Source organism: Ornithorhynchus anatinus, chromosome 11, assembly GCF_004115215.2.
Source record: "Ornithorhynchus anatinus isolate Pmale09 chromosome 11, mOrnAna1.pri.v4, whole genome shotgun sequence".
Classification (NCBI taxonomy): domain Eukaryota; kingdom Metazoa; phylum Chordata; class Mammalia; order Monotremata; family Ornithorhynchidae; genus Ornithorhynchus; species Ornithorhynchus anatinus.
In genome coordinates, this window is record NC_041738.1 from 186,839 (window position 1) to 213,147 (window position 26,309).

Sequence of the window (26,309 nt, forward strand, 5' to 3'; positions counted from 1 at the left end):
ATGAGGCACAGAGAAGTGAAGTGACTTGACCAAGGTCACTCAGCAGACAAGTGGCAGAGCCGGGATTAGAACCCAGGTCAGAAGGACTCCCAGGGCCATGCTCAATCCATTAGGCCACGCTGCTTTCACATCCACACTCTCCCCCACAGAAGCCCAGTCAGCATCCAGTCCAGCCCCCAGCCCAGGCCTAGCTCATTGCCCAGCAAAGTGCCCATCCACCAGCACAGACTCCAGCCCAGTGCCCAGCTCAGATCCCAGGCCCCAGCACAGTGCCTAGACCAGTATACAGCACAAGGTCTAGCCCAGTACCCAGGACAGAACCCAGGCCCCAAGCCCAGTAGCCAGCCCAGCCCCGAACATAGAACCCAATCCCCCCATTCCCCACCCTCCAGCACAGCCCTCAACCCCCAGCACCCAGAACAGGACCTAGTACAATATCCAGCTAACAGCACCTATCCCAGCCCAACACCCAGATGGCCCAGCACCCAACCCAGGCCCTAGCACAATGCCCACTCTAGCTCTCAGCACAGGGCCCAGGCCAGCACCTTATGCCCAACTAGCCCTCTGTCCTTGCTGTTGATGCTGCACCTGCTGCTGCCGATGTGGTCCACATGACAAAATCCTTCCAACTCCTTGCTCAACCGCTGCCATCTACCTGGGCAGGGAGGCTAGGCGGGGTCTGATCCCTTCTTGGCCCCTGGGGTAAGGGACTGGTGACAGAGAAGAAGGGCAAAGTGGGTGGGGAGTTGGGGAGTCAGCGCAGAAGCAGACCCAAGGAAGAGAGAAGGAGAGAGAGAGAGAAAGAAAAAGAAAATATGTGTGTGTGTTTCATGGGTAGGGTACACGTTCTGGGAGACTCTCTGCTCTCCATTAATCAGGACTTTCACCTAAAAAGCACAGATACTTGGATATTTGGTCTCCTCACCTCGTCTCTAAATGGAGGCTGTGGGGCCAGTGCTGTAGCTTCAGGACAGTGTCGGGCAGCCAGAGTGGCGGAACTTGGCAGGTCATGCAAAAATGAAGGAAACGGGGTGATAGCCTCACCCCGGAGAGGAGCCTATTGCTCTCACTTGCTAATAATAATAGTAATAATAATGATAATTGTATTTGTTGAGAACTTACTATGTGCCAAGCACTGTACAAAATCACCAGATCGGACACGGTCTCTGTCCCACATGAGGTTCACAGGCTCAGGAAGGAGAAGAACTGATATTGAACCCCTGTTTTACAGATGAGGAAAATGAGGCACAGAAAAGTTAAGTGACTGTGACCAAGGTACACAGCAGGCAAGTGTTGGATCTGAGACTAGAGCCCAGGTCCTCTGACTTTCAGGCCCAGGCTCTTTCCGCTAGGCCCCGCAGCTTCACTGTCCCTCCCTTCCCTCCCCAACTTGGGACTACTTCCCACTGCTCCCTTGCTCCTGGGGAGCCAGGCAAGCATAGAGGGCCCTCTCCCTCTGCCCTTGCTTGCCCTCCCAGAATCAGCCAGCCCCTCTCTAGGGTCCCACCCCGGGCTGGCCCCTCCCAGCTTGGGGAGGCGAGGGGGTACAGCTGACCTCGCTCTGTGTCTGTCCTGGCCCCTCAGAGTAGAGCTGTCAAAGATGGGGGGTGGAGGTGGGCAGAGGCTTGGGGATGACTTCTCTGCCCACAGTCAGTGACCATGAGGGCAGCGTTAATTTTCTGGGCCCTCAGTTTACCTAGCTCTAAATGAGGACAGTAATTCTGCTAAAGGGAGAGACCACTTGGCAAAGTAAGAGTATCCTCCCCAAGGCCACAGGAACCAGGTTGGAAGGCCAGCTCTGCCACAGCCCACTGTGGAACTTGGAGCAAGTGACTTGACCTCTTTGGGCCTTAGTTTCCTCACATGTAAAATGGGAATGATGATACCTGTGCTTCTTCCTTCCTCCCAGGGATGTTGTGAGGGCAGAAATGAGCTAAGTAATGACAGAGCACTTGGAGAATGTGTTCTATAAAATTAAGGTGTGAATAGCTGCCTTGCAGCATGGTCATCGTCGCTGGGAGATCTGAGGGTGAATGACCCTGGCAACAACTGGAGCAAAGGGCCAGACTGGTGGTGGTCGTTGGTTGGGGGGGTGGGTGTTGGAGCCTGGTGCTCCCTCAGGCTGCTGCTCAGCTCCCCCCACCACCCCTGTCCCCATCACCTCTGTCCTGACCTCCCAACCCCAAGCCCATTCCCTCCTCCTCCCTGTGGCCAGAATGGGCTCTACCTCCCTGCCTGGGAGAGGAGAACCCACAGGGATTATGGCTGTAGCAGGGAGGTGCAGAGGGCAGGGGGCTCCTTCCTCAAACTCTCATTCTTGTGTGTGTGTGTGTGTGTGTGTGAGAGAGAGAGAGAGAGAGAGAAAGACCCTTCCCCAACCCCTAGAGCAGCCTCCCATTTCCCTTCCCTAGTGCCCCCTCTGTGCCGCCCCCACACCTGCCTGCATCTACTCTGAGGACTTGTTCCAGCGAAGTCCAGTCCAGGCTGGGCCTTGGAAGAGGGGAGAGTTTAGGAGGAAAGGTGAGAAGTTCCATTTTAGGCATCACTGGTTTGAGGAGCTGTGGGGACATCTTCCAGGTGGAGATATCCTGGGGGTAAGAGGAGATACCAGATTGCAGGTCAGATGAGAGGTCGAGGTCAGGGCTAGAGAGAGAGACTTGGGAGTCATCTGCAGAGAGGGGGGAGCTGAAGCCATGGGGGCAGATGGGCTCCCCGAGACAGCGAGAGCAATGCGAGAATGGTCGGGGACCGATTAAGTACAGAATCTCCAAGATGCCACCATCAGTACTGCCCTGAAGAAGGAAGGTGAAAGGTGAAAGATCTGAGTGCAGCATCTAGTGGCACCTCTGTTGCCGATGGGATCCTAGCCAGAATCCTCCCAGATTGGCTCCCGAGGAATATTGTCAACCGAAAGTTCCCAGAATCACACTGAGCCCAGCGGGCAATGGTCTTGGCATTGCGTCAGACCTAGGAGAAATGCAGGCAACAGCACTGAGACCCTTACGTGGTTTTCCAGACTTCATCAAAGCATTTGACACCATGGGTCCATCTAGACCCTGGAAGTTACAAAGTAGACATGGCTGCCCCAAAGATTTCCCCCGGGTCTGGGCCTTCCTCTCTTTTGATGGCATGGCCAGCCTGGCCAGGGCCAGGAATGCCCTGTCCAATCCGGTTCCCCAAAGCCACTGGAGTAGAGTGGGGCCACCGAGTGGGTCGGGGCTTATTCGATTCCGGGTATGAGGCCCCAATGGGGGAAGGGCCTGTAGATCTGGGTGCAGGGGTTAGACCACCCGCTGCTCCTCTGGAAAACTCTACCACCTCAAGAGGTATCGTGTGTCACCCACTGTCAAACAGACAGTCCTGCAGGGACTGCCACGGGCAGAAATGACCCCACCCGGGAGATCTATGCCCAAGTGGACCCGGTACCCACAGCCCACTTTGCAACAGTAGCAAGGCATTATGTACTAATGATTTGTCTGAAGAAACAGAGGTGTGTTAGCCCTCACCTGGGATGTCACAGCTATATTCACATACTCAAATATACATATCCACTCCCCCCAATCACTGAGATACAGGTTTTGGTGTGGCTACCCACCGGTTAGTCTAATGTGACTGAACAAAAGGACCGTCGATAGGGCCTACAGCTGGACCCTGCAGTCAGCTGGAAGCCACAGCGGGATGGGCTGTAGAGGAGAAGGCTCTCCCACTAAGGAGTCAGTTGTGTGCAAAAGGACTTGTCCTCAGTGAGCCCAGTGGGAGGGAAAGAGAACGGGGTGGAGTCGGGGCCCCAGACTGGCTGGAGGTCCCTGCTTCTTCCCTGTTGGAAGTGTAGACTTGGGGTGGGTGGTGGAGAGTGGGAGGGAGGAGGGGAGTGGCATGGCAGACCCAGTGGCTGAGGCAGTGGTTCAGACTGTGGTGCCAGGCCTCAGTGGGAGTGAGAAGTAAAAGCCAGGGTGTGCGTGTGTGGAGGGGGTGTAACTGGGAATGGGGAGTGACAAGAAGGGGAGATGTGATGGAAGGAAGAGAGGAGGGGATGGGAGGAGGGGAGGAGAGGGGGAGTGAGGGGGGAGGAAGGAGGAGGGGTTGATGGGAGGAGAGGAAGGGAGGGAAGTTGGACCAGGTTGCTTCATGCCACATGAGAACTGGGGAGCAGCCCCGAGCTTGGGCCAGGCTGTTGCTGTCTTTCCTACAGCACATGCTTCTCAAATACCAATCAGGCATGGACACCCCCGGGCCCCTCCTTTCAAGCATTGCCACTGTGGGGACAGAGGGAAGATAGGCTGGGAGAGAGGCCACCCTGACCTCTGACCCTCAGCCTTCATGTGTGACCCTCTGCTCTCTCCTCCCACAGGACTGGCTGGGCCCGGCATCTGATGCACCAGCTTTTCCCAGGGCGGCTCATGGGCTCCGGACTCCCACCCAATCCCCCGACCCCACGTCGCACACTACCACTTGGGGTCCCGATGATGCCGGGGAGACTTAGGGTGGCGGCCCCCATCACCTGTCTCCTGTTGGCGGCCACGGGCTGCCTGGCCGGCATGGGTAAGTGAGGGTGGACACACAACAGCCCCCATGTCCCTGTCTCCTCTGTGCCCCCTGGCCCCTCCGCTTTTCCCTGTTGCCTCCAAGATTCAATTGTTCCCCTGCTTCCTCTATGTTTGCCCTGTCTCCTCCTTGGTCCCTGCATTCTCCTCCCTTCCCCATGACCCCCTGCAGTCACTGCATTCCTCTGCCTCCTTAGCGACTCCCTGGACCCTAGTCCCCTAGGTCCCCACCTCCTCCCCAATCCCCCATGCTCCTCCACAACTCCTTACAGTCTCCATGACCCCCTTCTTCATCACCCCCTGCACAGCCCTCCCAACCCCCATCCATCCCTGCAGCCCCGACTCACTAGAACTTCTCCCCAGGGGAGGTGCCACGGGTCTCCGTGCTCCCTGCCTCCACTGTCCAGAAACACGGGGGTCCAGTGGTCCTGCACTGTGAGGTGGAGCCACCAGGCACGAATGTCACCTGGAGGCACAACGGGGAAGAGCTGAGCGCCGTCAGCGCCGCCCTGGGGATCCACGTAAGCCGCGGGACCCTACTCATCGCCGCCCTCCGCCACGACACCGTGGGCCGGTACCAGTGCGTGGCCCACCTGCCCGCCGGAGCCGTGGCCAGTGTGCCCGCCCCAGTCACATTAGCCAGTGAGTGTCCCACTCCTCCCCCAAGTCCAGTTGGTTTCCCTGCCCTCGGCCAGCCTCTGGCCCGGGGAACACATTGTCGGCGGTGACCGGGTGGCTCGTGACGCTTGTTGCTGGGGCTGTGCCAGCAAGGGTCCCAGGGGATGGGTCTGGCTCCCGGCTTTGGCTCTGGCCCCTCCCTGCCACCCTGTGGGACCCGGACAGGCACGAGGAGAAGCTAGGATGGACAGAGGGTGGGCAGGGTGCTGGCCTCAGGCCAACTTGAGAGCCATTCGTCAGGAAGCCGCCGCCCACTGGCCCAGCTCGTTCTCTGCCAGGGTCTGTGCCACATGGCCGGGGGCCTAAATGGAGAGTGAGGCCCTGAGACTGAGCCCCTGTCAGAGGGGGAGAACTGGGCTGGGATGAGCCCCAGCCCAGAGCTAGAACAGACAGATGTTTGTGGGGGGAGGGCTAGTAGCTAGGGGCCCATGCTACCCAGGGCACTGGGCAGAGGAGGTCTGGATAAGCAGGGGGCAGAGGGAAGAGGCCATGACAGCCAGGATCAGAAGGTGTAGGGGGCCAGGATGGGGTGCCTTCAGTGAAAGTCCAGAATGAAGTTGGGGCAGGCAGGAAGCAGAAGGGAAGTGCGGGGGGCCTGGGGATAGCGGCTGCTGCAATGAGAGTCCAGTAGGAAGATGGGGCAGGCAGGAGGCAGTGGGAAGTGTGGCTGCCTCACTAAAAGTACAGAGCGGCTGGGATCCAGCCAGTTGGACTACTGCCAAACTCTGTCGGGGAAGGCAAGGAGTGCAGGTGGGTCATCTTCCCCAAACCCCCCACCCTATATAGACAAGGCCAGCAGGGAAGGGGTCCACGGACTGGGCTGGGGGCACCAAATGCCCAGGCCCATCAGCCAAGAAGCCTCACTCACAGTCACCAGAACAGCTTGAGGCTCAAGGAGCTCGGGCGCTCCTCAGCCCCTAACCCCTCCCTAGGAGCATCTACAAGGCTGAGTCCATTTATCCCAGTGTTGCTCGCAATTTCCCCTGTGCATCAAGGGGCCCAGGCTTGGCCGCAGGGACATTTCTGGGCGCCGTTCCAAAAAGCTGGGGAGAGAGAGAGACACATGGCTGGGGAGGCGGGGCGGGGGGGCAGAGAGCAAGTTTGGGTTTAAGGCCAAGAACGATTGGCTTGTCACTGAGACATTCATCAGCATTGAAGTGTTTAGGCAGGGCGGCTAGCAGGGAGACATGGGCTGGCGGGGAGACATGGACTGGGGGGCGGGAGTGGGGGGAGAGAGGCGGGGCTGAGGATTGGAGGAGGGGAGTCAGGGGAGCAGACCCAATAGGGCCCTGGACCGGGTGGTTTCCGGGCTGAAGCTTGGTGGGCTCTAGCCCGGAATTGACCAGAAGATGAATGTCCATGGCCAAGGGAGGAACCAGTGGACAAGGGAGGGAAGGAGGTGGAATGGAAACCCCAAGGGTTTATCTGGCGGAACACAGGGGAAACCGGGATCACACAACACCTGCAGGCGAGTGTGCACGCGCACACACACACACACACACACACTCTGTGGGGTTTTCTGGGCCCTTGGACACAGCAAAACTGCCCTCCTGCATCAGGTCTCAGCCTCTAGTTCCAGCTCCAGATGTCCCAGAAGGCAAGTGACCAGTGAGCCTGGACTTGGTCACAGCTTCAGGGAGGACATTCCAGGTCAACATTTTGTGTGCCTGGCTCTCACCCTCTTTCTCTTTGTATGTCTGTTGGGCTTTGCCCTCTGTGTGATATATTTTCCTTTCCTCAGGCTCCAAGATGGAGGAGCAGAATGCCCTATACACCCTATGTTAAAGAGTTAACCTGCTTCCGGCTTCTGTGCCCAGTGGAGACATGCCCCCTCCCCCACCCCAATCCCGACTGGCCCTGGAGACTCCAGCTCATTCCCTGCTCTTAGACTCTTTATTGTTTGTCACTGGATGGAGCCAAAACATTCTTCAAGTAACAGGGCCCTTTCTCTGGAAATCATGGTTATGACTGCACAGATCTACCCACTTCCTCCTCCTCCTCCCTTGCTGATCTCCCTTCTTGTCTCTATTTCATCTGTGCATGTGCTCTCTCTATCTCTTCCTCCTCCTCCTCCTCGTCCTTTTCCTCTTCTTCCTCCTGCTGTGGCTTGGCTTCCCTGCCTTCTACCACAGCATTCCTCCACTGCACAGCTTTGGGTGAGAGAACAGTCCCAGCACAATGAAGGGAGCAGCCAGTATGTTTGGCCTTGGGGGAGGTTTCCACCACCATGCCAGGGAGCTGTTTTTTATTAAAGGGGAGAGAACATTAGGGAGAGGGAGAAAGGGAAAAGAGAGGAGAAGAGAGAAAGAGGGAGGTAGGTGTTGGGACAGAGAGACAGAGAAGGGGGGAAAGATAGGGAAAGAGAGGTGGAGGGGGTGGCCGTGAAAGGGAGAGAGGGAGGGAAGGTGCCAGCAAATGAGCAAGAGAATCTTGCTTCAATCACCACGACTGTTGGAGGAATTTGGTTTTCCCTTTCCATAGCAGTGGGGGAAGAGGGGAGGGAAGCGGCAGAAGATCTCTGGAGCCAAAGTGGAGAATATTTTTTCCATCGTGCGAGCCTGCTGAGGAAGTGTCAGGGGCCCGGGGAGAAGGGGAGGAAGAGAGCTGGTCTCCATATTGTCCCAACTGGGGTTCGGGAATCAGAGAGAGAGAATATCTTTTCCATCGTGGGAGCCTACTGAGGAAGTGTCAAGGGTTGGGGGAGGAGGGGAGGGAGTGAGCCAGCCCCCATATTGTCCTGACTGGGGGAACGGAGCAGTAGAGGTGAGTGAGCTGTTGTGGCCACCAGGGGCCCCAGATGATTTCCTTGGGGCTCGGCTAGTGGGTCCTGCCGGTGGGAGGCGGGAGGAAAGGCAAAGGGGTTTGTTTTCGAGGTCTGGACAAGCCCACTGAGGACCCCTCCCCTGGGTGTTGGGGTGGTTGAACATTCTGACCTTCATTATGCACGGGTAGGTTTGGCCCTGTATAGCCATCCAGATGGTCTGCTCCACTGTTGCATTTGTTCCCCCACGGTGCAAGCCCCTGTCTTCGTTTCCCCAATCCAATGCCCTGATGTGATTGAAGCATCCATTCCGAGATGTTGGCAACAGTCCTGGGGTGCAGAAGGAAGGCGGGGTAGGCATGAGGCAGAGGGGTGCCTACAGTGAGAGACCTGAAGGATGGCGGGGCAGACGGGGGAAGGAATCGGGGCCGGGATGGGGGTGGGGGAGTGCAATGAAAGTCCTGAAGGAAAGCTGGGGGGCAGGTGTGGTGGGGCCTGGGGTAGAGGGTGCCTGCAGTGAAAATCCAGAAGGAAGGCGGGGTGGGCAGGAGGCCAGGGGGAGGTGTGGCTGCCTCCTAAAGCGTCCAGAGTGGCTGGAATCCAGCCAGTTGGTCTATTGCCATGCTCTATGTGGGGAAGGGCAGGGGTGCAGGTGTTTCATCTCTCTCAAGCCTCCCATCCCACCTAAATAGGGTCGGGAGTGGAGGGGTCCGCAGGCTGATCCCGGGGGGCACCAAACGCTCAGATCCAGTATCCATGCAGCCTCACTCGGTCACAGGGGCTCGGGGGGCTCGAGTTCCCCCCGCCCCCATTCCCCCTGAGCAGCTTCCCCTGCGAAGCAAGGGATTCAAGCTTGGCAGCATGGACAGAGCTGGGTGCTGTCCACTTGACCGACATGTGACCTTGGGCAAATCATTTAACTCCTCTGTTCCTCAGTTACCCCATCTGTAAAATGGGAATTAAAGCTGAAAACCCCTTGTGGGACCTAGACTTTGTCCAACCTGATTATCTTGTATCTACTTAGTATAGTGCCTGGCACAAAGTAAAGAGCTTAACAAAAACCAATGAAAAAATTTCAAACCATGAAAGCAAAGGGCTTCTCAGCCAGGAAGTCATCTTTCCGACACCCTAGAGCCCCGAGAGAATTCCAGGAGCTCCAAACTCTTCCATTTTGAATTTCACCCAGGCCCGTCTGATCTGTATGGCCTTTGGCTAGGTCAGGGCCTCAAACCTGGAACAGGTCGGATCCCAGACGATCCCGGCAGGCCAGGCGCAGATCCCCCTAATCCACAGCCCCCATGGCCTAAACCACCGTGTCTGCCTGCAGCACTGGAGGCATGCAGGAAGCAGATGTTCATCGCCCTCTGACTCTGCCTGCCTCCGGCCCTCATTCCCTTACAGATCTCCAGGACTTCAAGCCAGACGGCCAGCATGTGATTGAGGTGGATGAGGGGAACACAGCCATCATCGCCTGCCACCTCCCTGAGAGCCACCCCAAGGCCCAGGCTCGCTACAGTGTCAAGCACGAGTGGCTAGAGGCTTCCAGAGGTGTGTGGTGAGGGGCTGAGGGGGCACTGGTGGGTGGCACAGCGGGACAGGGACGGGGACGGGTCAGGCAGGGCAATTGGCAAGACTCAACCACAAGACTCACGTGGCTCACCCTGCCTAGCCCTCCACCTTTCTCCCCAGACAACTACCTGATCATGCCGTCGGGGAACCTGCAAATTGTCAACGCCAGCCACGAGGATGAGGGCACGTACAAGTGCGCTGCCTACAACCCCGTGACCCAGGAAGTCAAGACCTCGGGGTCCAGTGACCGCCTGCGGGTGCGACGTAAGAGGCTCTTTTCTTTCCCCTCTTTCTCCGGGTCACCAGGAGGGTGGGGTCAGAGGCCAGGGGTGCCCGTGCCCAGAGCCATTTGAGTAGCAGTCGAGAAGGCACCCTGCAGGGCTAGGCCAGCCTGAGGACCAGTGGTACAGGTCCGCCCTGTTCTCCGGCCCCACAGGGAATCAGCAGATCTCTCCCTTCGTCTCCCCACTCTGCCCTGCCGATAACCTGACTCCTCCCTCCCCTCTCCGGCCTCACCAACCTACCAGGTGCTAGCGCAGAGGCGGCTCGGATCATCTACCCCCGCGAAGCCCAGACCATCACCGTTACCAGGGGTCAGAGTCTCGTCCTGGAGTGTGTGGCCAGTGGGGCACCGCCGCCACGAGTCACCTGGGCCAAAGACGGATCCAGCGTGGGGGGCTACAACAACACCCGCTTCCTACTGAGCAACCTTCTCATTGATGCTGCCACCGAGCAGGACTCTGGGACTTATCGCTGCATGGCGGACAATGGCGTAGGCGAGCCAGGGGCGGCAGTCATTCTGTATCGCGTCCAGGTGTTCGGTAAGGACCCCGCCCCCTTCTTCCGGCCGCGCCCCCAGTGGGGTGACGGAGTTGGGCATAGGAATGGAGTTGATGAAGGAAGAGCAAGGGGAGCTGGGAGGAGGGGGTCAGGAGAGCAGGGTGGTGTAGAGAAGAGTTGACAGGAGCATTTGCAGGGGGAGTTGGGGGCGAGGGGTCAGGAGAGTAGAAGAATATAGAGCAGAGTTGATGGGGGGATGTGCAGGGTGACCTGATGGGAGGGGTCAGGAGAACAGAGGAGTGCAGAGCAGTCACGCTGTGGGGGCTGGGGGGGGCAAGCGCCCCCTCGCCAACTGGTGACCCCGCCCCCACAGAGCCACCGGAGGTCACAGTGGAGCTGAGCCGGCAAGTGGTCCTGTGGGGCCAAAACGCCAGACTGGCCTGCATGGTGCGTGGGAACCCACCACCGTCCTTGCTGTGGCTGCACAACGCGGTGCCCTTGGCCCCCAGCCAGCGCCTGAGCCTGGCCGGTGGGACCCTGTGGCTGGCAGGCGTCGGACCACTGGACGATGGGCTGTACCAGTGCATGGCAGAGAATGAAGTCGGCAGTGCCCAGGCCATGGTCCAGTTGAGGACTGCCCGGCCTGGTGAGTGGCTGGGGAGCTCCAGGCCACCCCTCTGCCAGTGCCGCACGTTCTGTTTGCTGTCCAATCCAGAGGTGCCCCACCCCAGCCCTGCCTCTCAGCTGCAGGCCCCTCAGCCCCTGGCCCCCAACCACCACCCCAGCCCCTCAGCCCCTGGTCACCTCAGCTGCTGGTGCCCTCGGCCCTTCTGCCCCAACACCCTTAGTCCCTGGCCTCCTCAGCCTCTCAGACCCTGGCTCCCTTAGCCCCGGGCCTCCTCAGCCTCTCAGCCCCTGGTCCCTTCAGCCCTGGCCTCCTCAACCCCTCAACTCCTGACTCCCTCAGCCCCTAGACCCTGTCCCTTGAACTCCTGAGCCCCTGGGCCTGGGAGGCTGTTCAACAGCTCTCCCTTCTCCACTCTGTCCTGCAGGCTCAACATTTGCTCCGCAGCAGGTCTCAGGGGTGGGCTGGACCCTGCCTCCTGCCACACCTTCCATGCCCCCCGACCAGGTGCCGTCAGGGACGGCCTCACTCCTGCAGCCCAGGCCAACCACGCTGACTGCCTCTGGGCCTTGCCTCTCTGGAGAGGGCCAGGCCGTACCAGCCGAAGCCCCGGTCATCCTGAGCTCCCCCAGGACACCCAGGACCGACTCCTATGAGCTGGTGTGGAGGCCCCGGCACGATGGGGGCAGCAGGGCCCCTGTCCTCTTCTACGTGGTCAAACACCGCAAGGTGAGGAAGTCTGGCACTGGGCCCCAGGGTCAGGGGGCTCTCCTAAACTCGTGGGAGCCCAGTCAGCCAATGACTGCACTGCCCTGAAGTAAGCAGGGCCAGATACCCCTGGCCTCTGCTGTCCTCCCCCAGTCCTTGCTGGCCACCCCTGGCCACCCCTGACCCTCACTGGCCATATTCCCCAGCAGGCGGCAAACTCCTCGGGGAACTGGACTGTCTCCGAGATCCCTGGCCACCAGCACCGCCTGCCGCTGACCCGGCTGGACCCCGGGAGTCTGTACGAAGTTGAGGTGGCGGCCCACAACTGCGCCGGGGTGGGCCAGACGGCCATGGTGACCTTCCGCACTGGTAACTGTCCATCGATTTTCCTCACACCAAGCATCCGCTGGTCCACCCCCTGGTCCTAGCCATCGGCCATGGGGCTGGACTGCCAGGCAGGTTGGGCCCAGACCCCAGGAAGTTGCAGGCTTTTTCCCTGGATGGAAACTGGCCCCGGGGGCCGACAACGTCTGCTGCCCCCAGCAAAAGACACAGCCATCCCTAAAGAACCCTCTGTCCTGGTGCAGGTCGGCGGCCCAAGCCTGAGATCATTGCCGGCAAAGAGCAGCAGGTCCAGAGGGATGACCCGGCGGCTGGTATGAAGAGCAGTGTGCTCCCAGACAACAGTCGCCTCTCCCGTAAGGGCGGAGAGGGTGGCCAGGGTCAGGAGGTGGGGTTGGGGGAGGTGGACAAGCGAATGACTCAGCCCAGGTGACTAAAGGCCAAGGGGTTCTGCTTCTGCCCAAGCCCAATGACCTGGACCCCTCCCCTCCCTTCCCCCTCCTTTCTTCCTTCCCTCCACTCTTGTCCCAGTCCCACCCCAGTCCAGCCTTCTTCCTCTCCCCCTGCTCTCCCCAACCTGGATGGAGAACACCATCTCTCCCAGACTCTCCCATTCCCTGCAGCTGGAGTCATACACCCCTTCCTCCCACAGCCCCCGAGGCCCCAGACCGTCCCACCATTTCCACGGCCTCTGAGACCTCTGTGTATGTGACCTGGATCCCCCGTGGGAACGGGGGGTTCCCTATCCAGTCCTTCCGCGTGGAGGCCAGGAAATTGAAGAAGGTCGGGGACTGGGTGCCGGCCTCCAGTGCCATCCCTCCATCACGGCTCTCCGTAGAAATCGCAGGTCTAGAGAAAGGTAGGAGCACTCCCCACCCACCCCAATGCCACCAGTCACCCGCCCACCCACCTGCAACCCCCAGTGGCCCTGGCTCCCAGGATCTGCCCTCCCATCCTCTTGGGATGCTCGGAGGACCCAGGACTTGGGTGTCCCCGCAGGCACCTCCTACAAGTTCCGGGTCCGTGCTATGAATATCCTGGGGGAGAGCAGGCCCAGCGCGGCATCGCGCCCTTACCTTGTGTCCGGTTCCGGGAGCCGCAGCTACGAACGGCCCGTTGCCGGGCCGCACATCACCTTCACCGAGGCTGTTAACGAGACCACCATCATGCTGAAGTGGATGGTATGGGGCATGGGGGATGGAGAGTGGGGATGGTCCAAGGGAGGGTATGGAGCCCCTGTCCCATCTCCCCTCCTCACCAGTACTTCACTCAGGCCTCTGGGCTGGGGTCCCGCTCCGCTCTGCTGCCGGGGGCTGGACTCCACCGGGGTAATTCAGCTGCAGGAGCTCGGGGTCCCAGAGCAGAGCCGGGTGAGGCTGTGGGAAACTGTCACCAGGCCGTTTCCCGCAAGCGAGGAAGGCAGCCCGGAACCGAGCAGGAGCTCAGCAGGAGCCGAGCGGGGCCCTCACTGCAGCCCCACATGCTTGGCCCTTGGCTCCCCGTTCTCTTGGGCCCCACCCTACTGATGGCCCGTGCCCCTCTCCTACATCTCCCAGCACTTATGTCCCTGAGCCCCCTGTCTCTGCCGGTGGTCCGTATTTCCCCTTCACCTGACCCTTCTGCTCTGCCAGTGGCCCGTGGCCCCTCACTTCCCTGTTCTGCCCATGTCCCATGATGAACCACTCTGCTCCCTGCAGTACATCCCAGCCAGCAACAACCACACCCCGATCCATGGCTTCTTCATATACTACCGGCCCACGGACAGTGACAATGACAGCGACTACAAAAAGGACGTGGTGGAGGGTAGGTCAGCGAGTCGAATGGGGGGGTGGTTCTGGCAGGAGGTGACCCCGAGAAACCCCCCGGCAGCCGGGTGTGTGTGTTTGTGGAGGGGCTACAGGGTGCAACAGGGGTGGCTTGCGAAGGGGCCCACCAAGTGCTGTGTGGAGACTGGAATGAGGTTCTCACAGCACCTGGCCAGCAGAGATCCTGAACCCAATGTGACCTGGTTAGTCCAGGCCCCACCGTTGGATAGAGCCCAGGCTGGAGAGTCAGAAGGACTTGGGTTCTAGTCCTGGCTCCGCCATTCATCTGCTGTATGACTTTAGGCAGGTCATTTCACTTCTCTATGCCTCAGTTACCTCATCTGTAAAATGGGGATTAAGAATGTGAACCCCCTGTGTCCAACCTGATTACCTTGTTATCTACCCTGGTGCTTAGAATAGTGCCTGGTGTATAGTAAATGTTTAACAAATACCGTAAAAAAACCCAAAAAACTAGAACTCCCGGTTCTACTGGTCGGCACCCTCGGACCCCCAGTCCTGTGCCATGGCAAACACTAGACCCGGCCTGACAATCTCCCAGGATGGTTTCTGGGCCAGCCAGCGGCCCATGGCCACCAGTCCAGAGGAATAACGGGCAGGGTGCCACGTGTCCACTCCCCAGGGGACCGCTACTGGCACTCCATCAGCCAGCTGCAGCCGGAAACCTCATATGACATCAAGATGCAGTGCTTCAACGAGGGAGGCGAGAGCGACTTTAGCAATGTCATGATCTGTGAGACCAAAGGTGAGGCTGCCTTTCTGATCCCAACCAGGCCTGCCCATGCATCCCGCTTGCTGGCTGGTTCTCGGGGTCCTGGGGCCCGGTAGGAGCTGGCCTCCACCCAGCTGGCTCCCCAGGGAGGCCCAGGACCCTCGGCTCTACGGGCTCTGCGAGCTCTGTGGGCTTGGCAGGCTCTGGCTGGGGCACCTAGCTGGCTCCCGGGATTGGTACGGTGACTTTCTCTCCCACCACAGGTGATTTGCCGCCTAGATGTCATTAACCTTCCCCACTCCCCCACAGGCTGGGAGTGATAGGATCATTATCCCCATTCACCACAGGGAGAAACTGAGCCCCAGAGAGACTAAGTGTCTGGGCCTGGGGCTCACAGAGCCAGGGGAAGGAGACAAATGCAGGTTTTCTGCCCTGGTCGCCAGCCAAGGCTGATCCCCTGCTCTCAAGCCCAGGGCTCAGTGGGAGGGGGCTTCGAGGGAGGAGACTCAGACTCCCCCAGTCTCCACTAAGTCTCCCAGAACAGGCCAAGGGGGGCTGAAGCTCTGATGAAGCCACCGATGCAGGCGGCCCAGGCTAGATTCACCTGTGAACCATTTCCCTCTGGGCAGTGGGCTTCTGCCCAGTGTTCCATTTCCTCATCTCTTCCCCCTGGCCAGGCCCTGTCTGGACATTGTGGAGGAGAGGTGATGAACAGGGTCTGGGGAGGGATGGTGTCAGGAGGGACCCCCTCACCCCGAACCTGAGGGAGGCTTTCTGCTGTGACGGCAGCTCCCTGCTCCTCCTGCTCACATTCCCCTTCCGAGGATTCTCCGGGTTCCAGGCTGTGATCAACCCCTAACCACCCCGGTCATGTATGCAGCTTGAAATGCCCCCAGGCCCCCATCAGGGAATCATCCAGGGCACCCACTGTCCCCCAGGGGTCATAAGGGTTGGGAAACAGCCCATGACTTCATTCCCCCCCTCCCTGGCCCCAGCCCGAAAGTATCCCGTGCTTCCCGGCCGTCCTCCACCCCCGACGCTGGCCCTGCCCAAGCAGCCGCCGCCGTTCGCCATCGTGGCCCGCTCCAGCGACCTGCCCTACCTGATCGTCGGTGTGGTGCTGGGCTCTGTCGTCCTCCTCATCGTGGCCTTCATCCCCTTCTGCCTGTGGAGGGCCTGGTCCAAGCAGAGTGAGTGACGACCTCCCCACCCACCTCCGGCCGGCTCGGGGCTGGGGCAGGGACAAGGGCTGGGGCAGAGGGCTGGGGCCTGGGGCCAGAGAAACTGCCACTCTTGGAAAACTGATTTAGAGTAAAGAGGAGACAGGTAAGCAGTCACTTGAGGATTGTCTTCAACGGCGGAGCACCTGCACCATTCCCCAACCCCCGCCCCCAACCCGCCTACACATCCCCACTCCAATGCCTTCCCCAACCCACCCCTTCTACCCTCACCCAGTGCCCTACCCTCATCGTGCTGGGCCTCTTCTCCTTTGGCCCAGACCGGTTTCCCCGTGTTTCTGGATGGAACAAGCCTAGTCTCAGCTCGCTGCCCCTGTTTGGCTCGGGTCTCCGTTCGGGTCTACGCCTGGATCTCTGTCTGGGTCTGCACCCCGGGTCTCTATTCAGGTGTCTGCCCGGCTCTGTGCCTGGGGGCTGAGTGGGACCTGATTTCTCAGCAAGGGTGGGAGAGGAGAGAAGTTCCACCACTCCCCCAGAAGTGACAGGAATGGTGATGGCCAAGTGGCCACTACCACGAGAGCACCCAGGCTCAGAGGGTGACCGGCTCCTCGATCTCCTACTTCCAGAACACACAACGGACTTGGGCTGCCCGGGCCCCTCTCTGCTGACAGCCTCCTGCCAGTACACCCTGGTGCCCCTCAGGGCCATCGCCCCCTCTCGAGCCAGCGGCCTGCCCAGGTCAGGGGGCTGCCCTGCCACAGATCCCCACGACTACAGCCCGGCGCATCTCCAGCAGCTGGCACCCTGCACTGAGGGAGAGAATCAGGGAGCCCTCTGCCTGTCACCCGGACCAACGCCGGCCCGGCTGGCCCACTGCCCTCTCCCAGTCCAACCACCGCTGAGTGGCCTCGAGGCAGGGCAGTGGGGGAGTAAGCTTGGCCCTGGCCCTGCCCCGCTGAATCCTCCTGACCCCAGGTAATCTGTCCCCACCCCATTCTCGGTCCTCTCCTACCCAGGTGCCGGGGGGATCAGGGGGCAGGGCAGCTGTGGGCCCCTCCAGGAGGGATGCAGGAAGTGGGATGCTGCTGACCGGGGGCCCAGCCACCCTCCCCATCTACTGCCTGCTACCCAGACCCTCATCCACCAGCACTGGCCCCTCCCCGCATCCCACTCACTGGTGCCAGCCCCTTGCCCCTCCCCACACCCTGCTCACTGGTACCCCAGACTCAGTCCTGTCACTCCTGCTCTCTTGTTGCACAGAACAGACACCTGTGAGTCCAGGCCCTTCCCAGACCCAGGCTCACCTGCCCCCACCCACCAGCTGCCCGGACCCCAAGGAGAAGGCCACCGGCACCAGGAACCAGCCATGGCGGACAGAGATGACAGTGAGAACCCCAGGTCAGAAGCTCTGTGGGACACACTCTTCCTGTCAGGTAACGATAACAATCAGAATTATAGCATCCGTTAGGAATCTACTATGTTCCGAGCACTTTAAGCTGGGGTAGTTACTGCAAGCAGATCAGACCCAGTCCCTCCTGAAGCTCACAATTGAAGCTGGAGGGAGAACAGGTATTGACTCCCCATTTTACAGATGTGGAAACTGAGGCTCAGAGAAGTTAGGTGATTTGCCCAAGCCCAGTCCTGGGGAACAGGGCTAGGTGGGGCAGGTTCCCTGGCATGGATGCAGACAAAGGGGTTGCTCTGGGAGTCGGGCTGAATGGCGGCAGCCTCCAGGTCTGCCAGGGCGAGGCAGAGCCCCGGCCTGTGATTCGGGATCATTATCACATTCCTCCTGCCTCCGCTGCCCCCAGGCCGCTAACCCGCAGACATGGAGCGCTGCTGGGTCTTGTAGTTGGTTAGGGAGTCCGCCCACATGACTCACCGCGGTGGGACCGGGGACCCAGCCTGACGTTCACACCTCCGGGGGCTGCCACTGAGCTGCCTGCACTCATGCCTGCACCCATGCTCATGCCGGAGCCTCTTAAGAGCTGGAACTTAGTGCCTGCACAGCCCTCAACCTGGGGCTTGAACAGTAGGCCCTGAGCCTGTGGATGACCAACACCCGACCCCACGGGAGCTTTCATTCGCAAAGCGGCCTGCCCCTGAAGGGTTGAGCGCAGCACCCCTCCAACCTGCACCCCACTGCAACTCTACACCGCAGGGATTGCTGAACTCTAGGCCCCCAGAAGCGGGGAGGCAGGGGCTGCCTGGCACTGTGGGGCGGGACGAAGGGTGAGGTAGGGTGGGATGCGATGGGCCGAGGAATGGGTGGTTGGGGGTAGAGGGGTGGGATGAGTGGAGGGGTGGGCAGGATGAGGTGGGATAGGGTGGGGTGGGATGTGGGGGGCAGGATGGGTGGAGTGGTGGGGGATGGGGGAGGGTGGAAACCCGCTGGGTTTTCATGCCTCCTTCCCTCCCGGTCCAGCACCAGCACGTGGCCAGGGGCTGGCACCTGTGGAGCAGGTGGAGAGCTGCCGGCCACCTCGGGACCTCGGACCACAACTCACCCCTTACCGTGCCGGGCCTGGGTCTCAACAGCCAACCCCGCCCACGGGCTAGGTGGGAGCTGGCTTCCCTGATGTCTGCACTGTTGCTAAAGAGACTCAGAGAAAATTGGTATTTATTTTTCTATACCATCAGTATTTATATATTTATGCACCTGTAAATAAATGTATAGTATCTTTGTCATGCTTCCGAGAAGGAAGGGGTTCTGATGGGGAGGACCAGCAGCAGCACAGCTGCCACCTGAGACAGAGGTGGTGATTGGACAGTGACAGGGAGCCAACAGCACAGCCTGGGCTGCAAGGAAACATCCTCAACCCCATCCTGGCTGGTGGCAGGATGGCCAGATGGCCGCCCACCCATCCGAGTCTGGTACCCCATGGGGTCAGGCTCATGCATGCCAGCTGTGGACCCTTCTTGTGGCATCGGCACTATGGGGCCCAGCTCCTGTGAAAAACCCTGTAAGCCTCTCACCTCGATAGGCCTTAGGGTGCGCCCTGAGCCCGGCTCCCGAGCCGTCTCCAACACCCTGGTCTCCCACTCTGCTTTCTAGTTCCCCGCTGCCCCCATCGCCATCCCGTTACTGCTTTTCCCTTCATTGCCTCTGTCGCCACCCCCAATCTGCCTCTCCCTCCACTGCTCCCATCACTGTCCCCTGTCTCTGCCCTTCCCTCCGCCACTCCTCTCATTCCTTTGCCACCCTTCCCACTACCCTCCATCCACCTCTACCTGGAGAAGGGATGGGGGAAGGAGAGATGGGGTCAGACGAGCCTCAGTCCTGAGGCTGCAGGACTGAGATGCTGTGTGGGAGAGACCATCACAGCACCAGTGGTCCATGTGGCCTCCCTCAGGTTCTTATTGCAGCCTATCATGTCCCACTGTGAACCAGGGAACAACAAGTGGGTAGGCAGGTGGCCAAGGGTCCAGCCCAGTACTCAGTGTGTTTGCAGTCTTTGTCCGTGATAGGCAGCTCCAGGCAGAACCGGGTCTAGAACCCCATGGTCCTGATTCCCAAAGCCAGGGACTAATGGCAGGAGCGGACAGGAGTTTTACCCACCGTCCTGGGGAAGGGGTGTTCCCGATCCCCCTGGCCATGGGACGTGGGGGCTGCTGGTTTATTCGTAACAAACAAAAGGAAATATTTCACGAAGAAGAATGTTGGGCCAAGGGGCAGCAGAACAAGTGGAATTCAATCCCGGGAAACTGTACAGCAGAAAAGAGATGTAGGTTCTAGGGGTTTGGATCAGTGATCTGTAATGGGTTTGTAAAGATGAAAGTCGAGGATAGAGAGGGGAGAGTTGGGGTGTCAGATGGTCCATGCTGGGTCACTGGGGAAGAATCGGGGATGGAGAAGAGAGAGTTGGGGTTCTCGTCTAGAAAAGTGCCTCAGTGTCCTGGTGCCCCTGTTACAGACAGAGTTCTGGGCTGGGTGGTCCCTTTGGTTCATTCCCAAAATGGCACTGTTTATGGTCTCTGTAAATGTGACATTTAAGAATGAAAGAAGAGACAAGCGTATTGGGAGAGGGAATTAGTAATTTCTGCAGCTGTGCACGAAACAGTGTCTAAGCCTGCCTGAACTGACTGCCCCAAGTGTCTCGGGTTCTCTGAGTTTGCTCTGCCACTGCTCTGGCTCACTAGTTTTTTCAAATAAACATTTACTTACCGGCGTCTATTTATCCAGAGGCCCAGCTTCAGCTGTGTTTTTACACATCATGATGCTAACGCCCAAATAGCCAAGTAGCATCTTCCCCTGGAGGGTTGGTGGGGCCCAGGGAGTGAGGGAAACTCAGCCAGCCCCTCGGCCGCCTCCGGCCGCTGCCCTCTCCCGCCTCTGACTGGCTCGGCCTCTTCTGGCTTCCGCCCCCCCCCCGCCCCCCCCCAGGCCTCTTCCTATACTGCTGTTTGCTAAAATGCAATTTGCCGATCTGGTGGGGAGAAGGGGCCGACTGGGAGGTTGGGCCTGGCCAGGGAAGTTAAGAGTTTTCCAACAAGAATGTGCGGCCGTCCTCTCCCAAAAGTGGGCCAGGGAAATAGGCCAGGCTTCGGCTCGTCCAGATGAGAGAGAAGCTTACCCTCTGCTGGCCAAGGGAAGGATGACTGGATGCCTCCCTCGGCGCCTCCGTTCCCATCTGGGGCAATGAAAGTTGGGTGCGAGGCGACGAAAGAAGGGCGCGGGTGGTGGGGGGAGGCAGGGGACGGGGAAGGAGCGGAGGAGAGCAGAGGGCAGGAGAAGCCAACCAAGGTAAGGTTACAGGGGAGGGGCACTAGGAGTTCGATATGACAAGCAAACACCAGTACCCGCAGGCGGATGGAGGGCTCACAGGACACGACCCCTAGAATGCCGGGGTCAGCGATAAACCCTCGATTGCTGTGATTACAAAGACAGAAAATTGTCCGAGACCGTCCTCCGGGTCTGCCGGCCCAACGGCTACCCAGACACTGGGCCTTCAGCTGCCCCCCCACCCAAGGCTGCCCAGCGGGTGTGTGGTGTGGGATACGGCAGTGCAGCTAGGCCCGGTGGAAGGCCCCTCCATAGTGTTAGGGGTGGGATGTAACCGCTTCCCCAACACAGGAAACGGATGAGCCTGAATTCCCCACCCCCCCGACTCCTTCCCAGAGCCAGGGAAGCGGCATGGCTTAGTGGAAAGAGCCTGGGCTTGGGAGGCAGAGGTCATGGGTTCTAATTCCCGATTCATCACTTGTCAGCTGTGTGACTTTGGGCAAGTCGCTTAACTTCTCTGTGCCTCAGTTACCTCATCTGTAAAATGGGGATGAAGACTGTGAGCCCCACATGGGACAACCCGATTACCTTGTATCTACCCTGGAGCTTAGAACAGTGCTTGGCACATAGTAAGGGCTAAACAAATATCATTATTATTCTCGGACCCTCCCTCCCAGATAGCCATCTTCTAACGCCCCAACCACTACCTTGAACGTCCCCAATCACCATCTTGAACCTCCTCGACTGCCATCTTCAGTTGCTCACTCACTTTCCACTGGCTCCTTCCCCCTCAGCCTTCAAACACACGCACATCCCCAAGTCTAAAAATCCCTTTCTGAAACCCACTGCTCCCTCCAACTAATTAATACCCCATCACTCCGTTCTCTTCTTGTCCCAAATCCTCAACTGGGTGGTATATTCCTGATGCCTGCTCCACTTTCCCTCTTCAATTTACTGTCATCCAGCTTCCCCCTCCCCACAGCCACGCTTCACTATGGAGACCACACTGTCCCAGCTCACCAATGACTTCCACCTTGCTAAATCCAATGATCTCTCTTCTATGTTAGCCTAATCTTCCTTGAACTTTGTCCCTGGGGACCACACCCTCCTTCTCCTGGAAACACTATCCAACCTGGGTATCGCTGACACCTTCAGGCCTTATGCACATTCAGAGTCACATCCTCTACTTGTTTATTCACTTATTTACTCGATTCTTCATCTTTTCCCTTCTCTGGCTATTACTAGTTGAATCTCTGTGTCTCCTCCTAGCTCTAGTAAATAGTTTGTGTCTGTCTCTCTCCCCTTTTGGAATGTTAGCTCCTTGGAGGGCCCAGCCTGCCTGCATCTCCTTGTTTCTACTGAACTCTCCCCAGTGCTTATTCCAGCCCTGCACACCCGACAGCGAACCCATTGTGGGCAGAGTGCCTGCCCTGCCACCTGCCAGCGTCTGAGAAAGAGCCAAGGTACCTTTGCCAGCAACTGGTCAGAACCCTGGTTCTGGGTCACACAGTCGGAGATACCTGGCCTGCCCCCCATCTGTCCAGTAAAAGATCGTCCCACAGCCTTTAATGACTTTATTAGCATAACCCAAGCTCCAGCACAGAGGTGACCCTTGGCCAAGACCCCCAGCCCCTGACCCACTCAGCCTCTACCTGCTAGTGTTCTGGAAGATGAGGGCACTTGGTGGAGCCAGCAGGAATCCACTGAATCTGAACCAACTTCCTCCTGCAGTGTTCCCGAGTAGTTGGGAAAGGAAGGCAAAAGAGCCCACCCCAACGCCCAGCCCAGGACATTGCCCTAGGGCCTCTCAGGCACACTGATCCCTGTCATCACAGTATTCACCTGGCACCAGCCTGCCTCTCCCTCCCACCCGGCGTTGGTCAGGGGATGGCTGGGCTGGAGGGGATATCAGAGGATGGGGCAGGGGATAGGGGGCAGGAGATGGGGGAGGTGGGGGAGCTGTGCGGTGGCCATTCTTCAGACTATTGTAGAGGCTGGATTGGGGGCAGGAAAAAGCCATCTTTGCGGCGCAGGAGAGCGATCTCCTTCCTGAGAGCGAGAATCTTCTTAGCCTGCTCCTGGATCAGCTGGGTGGCTCCCTCCCTTCCCTCCAGGTCAGCTCTGGGGAAGCTCTGAAAAGTGTTGCCCTGCAGTGACAGAGACTCTGGCTTGGGGTGGCCGGGATGCCAGCCTCGCTTTCCCACTGGAGGGGTACAGCCCCTTCACCTTCCTCTCCGGCCTCCTACCACCTTCCCCCTCCCTTTTGCCCTCCCTCCTCATCCCTCCCCCACCTAGCTGCCCTCCCACCAGCCATGGTGCCCAGCCACAGTGAGGGAGAAAGAAGGAGTGGGCCCGGGTCAAGCTCAGCCTACTGCTCCATCCACCATTAGGCCCAGCTCAGCCACTCCTGGGCTTGCTCCAGACTAGACCAGCTCAGCCCAGAATCAGCTCCTGCCCCACCTCTGGCCACATGCCACTCCCCCCAGTCCACATACACACAGCCCAGTGAGGCCTGGGCCTCCCTGAAAGGCCAGCCCGGGGTCTGACCCTCTCCTGGGGTAGTGGGCCCGGGCGCACCTGCTCCCCCTGCAGCGTGTCCAGCCGGTCTTGCAGCTGCTGCTTCTCCAAACACAGCGCATTCATGCGATGCAGCTTCTGTGTGTGCTCCTTGGTCTTCATCATTAGCTCCAGCCTGACCTGAGCAATCTTTCCCTGCAAATGCAGCATGGTGGGAGTTGGCCTCTTGCCCGAGCACCAGAGCGGTGGGCAGGAGTTGAGGGGCCCACTACCCACCCAGAGGGCCAGACACCCACTGTCTGCCCAGAGGGTCAGGGACCCACTGTCCACTTAGAGAGCCAAGGGCAGGTGAAACTACTATAAACCCAGAGTAGGGAGGGTTGGGGACCCACTGTCTGCTGAAAGGGCCAGGGTCAAGGAACTGATCACCTGTCCAGTCGGATGGGGTCAGGGGACTGACTGTCTTCCCAGAAGGCTGGGGGCCAGGGGACTGACCAACCAGTGGGCAAGAAGGAATGGAAGGACCCTGACAGAGATGGAGCACCTCACCAGAAAAAGCAGCTATGAAACGCTGCATCTGCTCCATTCTCTCTGGTCACCCCAGAGCAATTTGCCCTCTGCCAGGGACTGTCAGGGCCTGGGGGGCAGTCAGTCGGTCACTGTCAAGGCAGGGGAACTAGCTCTGGAGTGTGAGTGGCTGGCTTTTCTTCATACAGTCACTGGACACCACCAGCCTAGATTGGACCAGTGGGCAGAGTGACAGACTACCTAGACCGAGTGTGCCAATCTTTGGGGTTAATGCCGAGACTTGCCATAGGCCACTTCAGATCCACCCTTGGGGGGCATAGCAGAGCCTGAGGCTACAGCCAGGTGGGTTCTTCCTCAAGGACCCTCAGGGATCCCTCCAGGTGTGGGCACAGGGCTACCAGTTTGGGTCTATGTGGCTGCCAAGGCCACTGGGTTAGGAATCAGACTCTGTCTCTGCCACGTGGACTTTCCTCCACCCAGCTGAAGCCCTGAACCCCCAGCAGACCCACCCTTGGCTCCTCACCTCCCACTCTCTCAGCTCCTTGGCGTTCTCCAGCTCCTTCTCCATTTTTTTGATCTTCAGTTCTTCCAGGGTCGTGTTAACAGACAGGGTTTGCAAGGCCTCCAGATCGACCTCACGACCAAACTTGGTCACCATGAATTCATGAACCATTTCCTCCATTTCTACAAGAAGGTGATCCTGGTCTTAACTGGATCTCTTCAATCCTTGTGAGATTCCACCGCTCCCCACCAGTTTCCCAGCTTCCCCTGCCCTAAACCTTGACTCTCCACCAGCTCCCCACCAGCTCCCCATGCCCTACACGTGAGCTTTCTACCAGCTCTCCCCATCCCACAAATGAGCTCTCCACCAACTCCCCCCCACCCTACACATGAGCTCTCCAATCCTACAAGATAGACTATCTACCAGCTCTTCCCAACCTACACATAGACCCTCCACCAGCCCTCCCCACCCTACATATGGGCTCTCCACCAGGTCCCTCCACTTTAAATATAGGCTCTCTTCCCCAGCTAGTCCTTAGCCTGCTCTCTTTGCTCCTTCAAAGCTCAGCTTCTTCCTGTCCCTCACTCACTCCCACTCTCCTGCCTCCACCCCCTTGCCCCCATGGTTCCCCAGCCCGGGACTCTCCTCCCACTGGGACACCCCACAGCTATTCATCCCCATGTTTACAGGGAAGGCGGTGAGCTGGGGGGTGTCCCTCTCTAAGACCACAGTCAGAGGGTCTTCCTGAAGCCTCCCCCCGCAACCAACGCCAGCTATCACTGATAGTTGCTGAGGGTACGGAGGGAATCTTGGAGTGGTGGCAGCAGGGACTGGCAGTCCTGCCCCTCCCCGGGATTGGGCCTCCCACCCCGAGGCAGGAGCTCACTGGCTATCTTTTTGGCCATCTCCTTCTTCTCTCTGACAAGCTGCTTGCGCCGAGCCCGAGACTGCTGGTTGCGGTTGCGCTGCTCCAGGTTCTCTTGGTGGAGCTGGGTGATTCTGTCTTGCAGGCGCTCCAGGGAGAGGTTGGAAAAAACCAGTGCATTGGATAGGTCACTGGGCACCTCACCATTGACCACACATTCGATCTGGGGGAACGGAGCAAGGCCCATTGAGTGGGCTGAGGAGAACACACAAGAACCCAGGGACCTTCCGGGGACTCCCGGGGATGCTGCTACCCATGATCGGATGGGGCACGGGGTGGTGTCCGGCCAGCTAGACACCGCTCCTTACTCTGCCAGGGCCAAGAGAGCGTGCAATGCTCAGATCTGTTTATCCCAAGCGGACTTGGGCTCTGGCCTTGCAGCCCACCCTTCCCCACTGTAGTCTGGGCTCTCCCAGTCCCTCGGGGTGGACTCAGAGTGGGAAACGAGGCAGCCAATGTCACCCTTGTCTTCTCCCGTGGTTGGGCCTTGTGGGGCCGGACCAAGAACTGTCGGTTCTGCCGACTCGAGACCGAGCCTGGAGGTTACGAGGTTGGCAGGGAGGGCAGGCCCTTCCTTGTTATGAGGGTTCCAGGGAGGGCCTCGGGCCAGCGCTAGGGATGACACATGTCACATCCAGAGTGCAGAGCAGCCCTCTCCTCAGCAACCGGATCGCCTCCCCGAGTCCCAGCCCGTGACCTTCCGGGAGAGGTCACCATCCAGAAGGAGACCAAAGCTTCCCCACCCTCTGCCCCCCGGATCTGGGCCTGGACCTGGTGTAGCTTCAGCGGGATGACTACAGGCAGCTCGTTCAGTCTCTGCTGCTTCTCCAGCTGATAGGCCTCCAAGTCTTCCTCGGCCACAGCCAGGCTGTTGCCCACCACCTTCACCTGCAGCAGTAGGGGAGTCAGAGAGCAGTCTGCGTCGGAGGTGCGGGGAGTGTATGTGTGTGTGTTGGTGGGGTGGCGGGGGGGGGGGGGGAGCGGGTCCCCGAGGGTCCGGCTGTGGGGTTTGGCCACGTTTCTGCCCCCATTGTGACTTTCCTGAGAAATTAAGGTAGTTGTGAAAGGGTTAAGGTTCCTTAATTTTGCGTCTCTTGTCCAAATGGTTGTGTCCGTTTTGGCAGAGAAAAATATCCACGTGACTCGTGACTTAAATCGCCCCATTTCCCTCAGTCACGCTGCTCAAACGGTCGTATTTACGGAGTACTTGCTGTGTGGACTAAGTGCTTGGGACAGTCCAGGATAAGAGAGTTGGGGGACACATCTCCTGCCCCCAGGGAGTTTCCAGCCTAAGTGGGTTGCTCTTCTAGCTCCGACCGACCGACCGACCGACCGACCGACCGACGGACCGCCCGGCCGGGCCCCGCGGCCTGCTGCCCCGACCCCAGTCTTAG

At 59.2% G+C, this 26,309-nt stretch overlaps 2 protein-coding genes across 8 annotated transcripts in view; one reads left to right on the forward strand and one right to left on the reverse strand.

The window, feature by feature from the left end:
* Positions 1-19,904, forward strand: part of BOC (BOC cell adhesion associated, oncogene regulated) — a 30,200-nt gene extending 10,296 nt beyond the window's left edge. Inside the window, exons 2-18 of one of the 4 annotated variants that reach the window (XM_039913590.1) lie at positions 4,352-4,542; positions 4,908-5,186; positions 9,385-9,531; positions 9,673-9,816; positions 10,080-10,373; positions 10,706-10,978; positions 11,385-11,686; positions 11,872-12,034; positions 12,253-12,363; positions 12,660-12,866; positions 13,007-13,188; positions 13,705-13,810; positions 14,453-14,575; positions 15,538-15,732; positions 16,347-16,695; positions 16,981-17,153; positions 18,146-19,904. In XM_039913590.1, the coding sequence (XP_039769524.1) occupies positions 4,374-4,542; positions 4,908-5,186; positions 9,385-9,531; positions 9,673-9,816; positions 10,080-10,373; positions 10,706-10,978; positions 11,385-11,686; positions 11,872-12,034; positions 12,253-12,363; positions 12,660-12,866; positions 13,007-13,188; positions 13,705-13,810; positions 14,453-14,575; positions 15,538-15,732; positions 16,347-16,695; positions 16,981-17,153; positions 18,146-18,279 (3,351 nt within the window). In that variant the 5' untranslated portion in view covers positions 4,352-4,373 and the 3' untranslated portion in view covers positions 18,280-19,904. The remainder of the gene's footprint in view (positions 1-4,351; positions 4,543-4,907; positions 5,187-9,384; positions 9,532-9,672; positions 9,817-10,079; positions 10,374-10,705; positions 10,979-11,384; positions 11,687-11,871; positions 12,035-12,252; positions 12,364-12,659; positions 12,867-13,006; positions 13,189-13,704; positions 13,811-14,452; positions 14,576-15,537; positions 15,733-16,346; positions 16,696-16,980; positions 17,154-18,145) is intronic. The other 3 variants (XM_039913592.1, XM_029075207.2, XM_039913591.1) reach the window with 3 other exon arrangements.
* A 2,098-nt stretch (positions 19,905-22,002) lies between these two features.
* The window catches only part of CFAP44 (cilia and flagella associated protein 44), a 51,045-nt gene continuing 46,738 nt past the window's right edge, over positions 22,003-26,309 (reverse strand). For all 4 annotated transcript variants that reach the window (XM_029075174.2, XM_029075173.2, XM_029075172.2 and 1 more), the window contains 5 exons: positions 25,687-25,803; positions 24,877-25,078; positions 24,012-24,172; positions 23,021-23,155; positions 22,003-22,590 (listed from right to left, as the gene is read on the reverse strand). In XM_029075174.2, the coding sequence (XP_028931007.1) occupies positions 22,426-22,590; positions 23,021-23,155; positions 24,012-24,172; positions 24,877-25,078; positions 25,687-25,803 (780 nt within the window). In that variant the 3' untranslated portion in view covers positions 22,003-22,425. The remainder of the gene's footprint in view (positions 22,591-23,020; positions 23,156-24,011; positions 24,173-24,876; positions 25,079-25,686; positions 25,804-26,309) is intronic.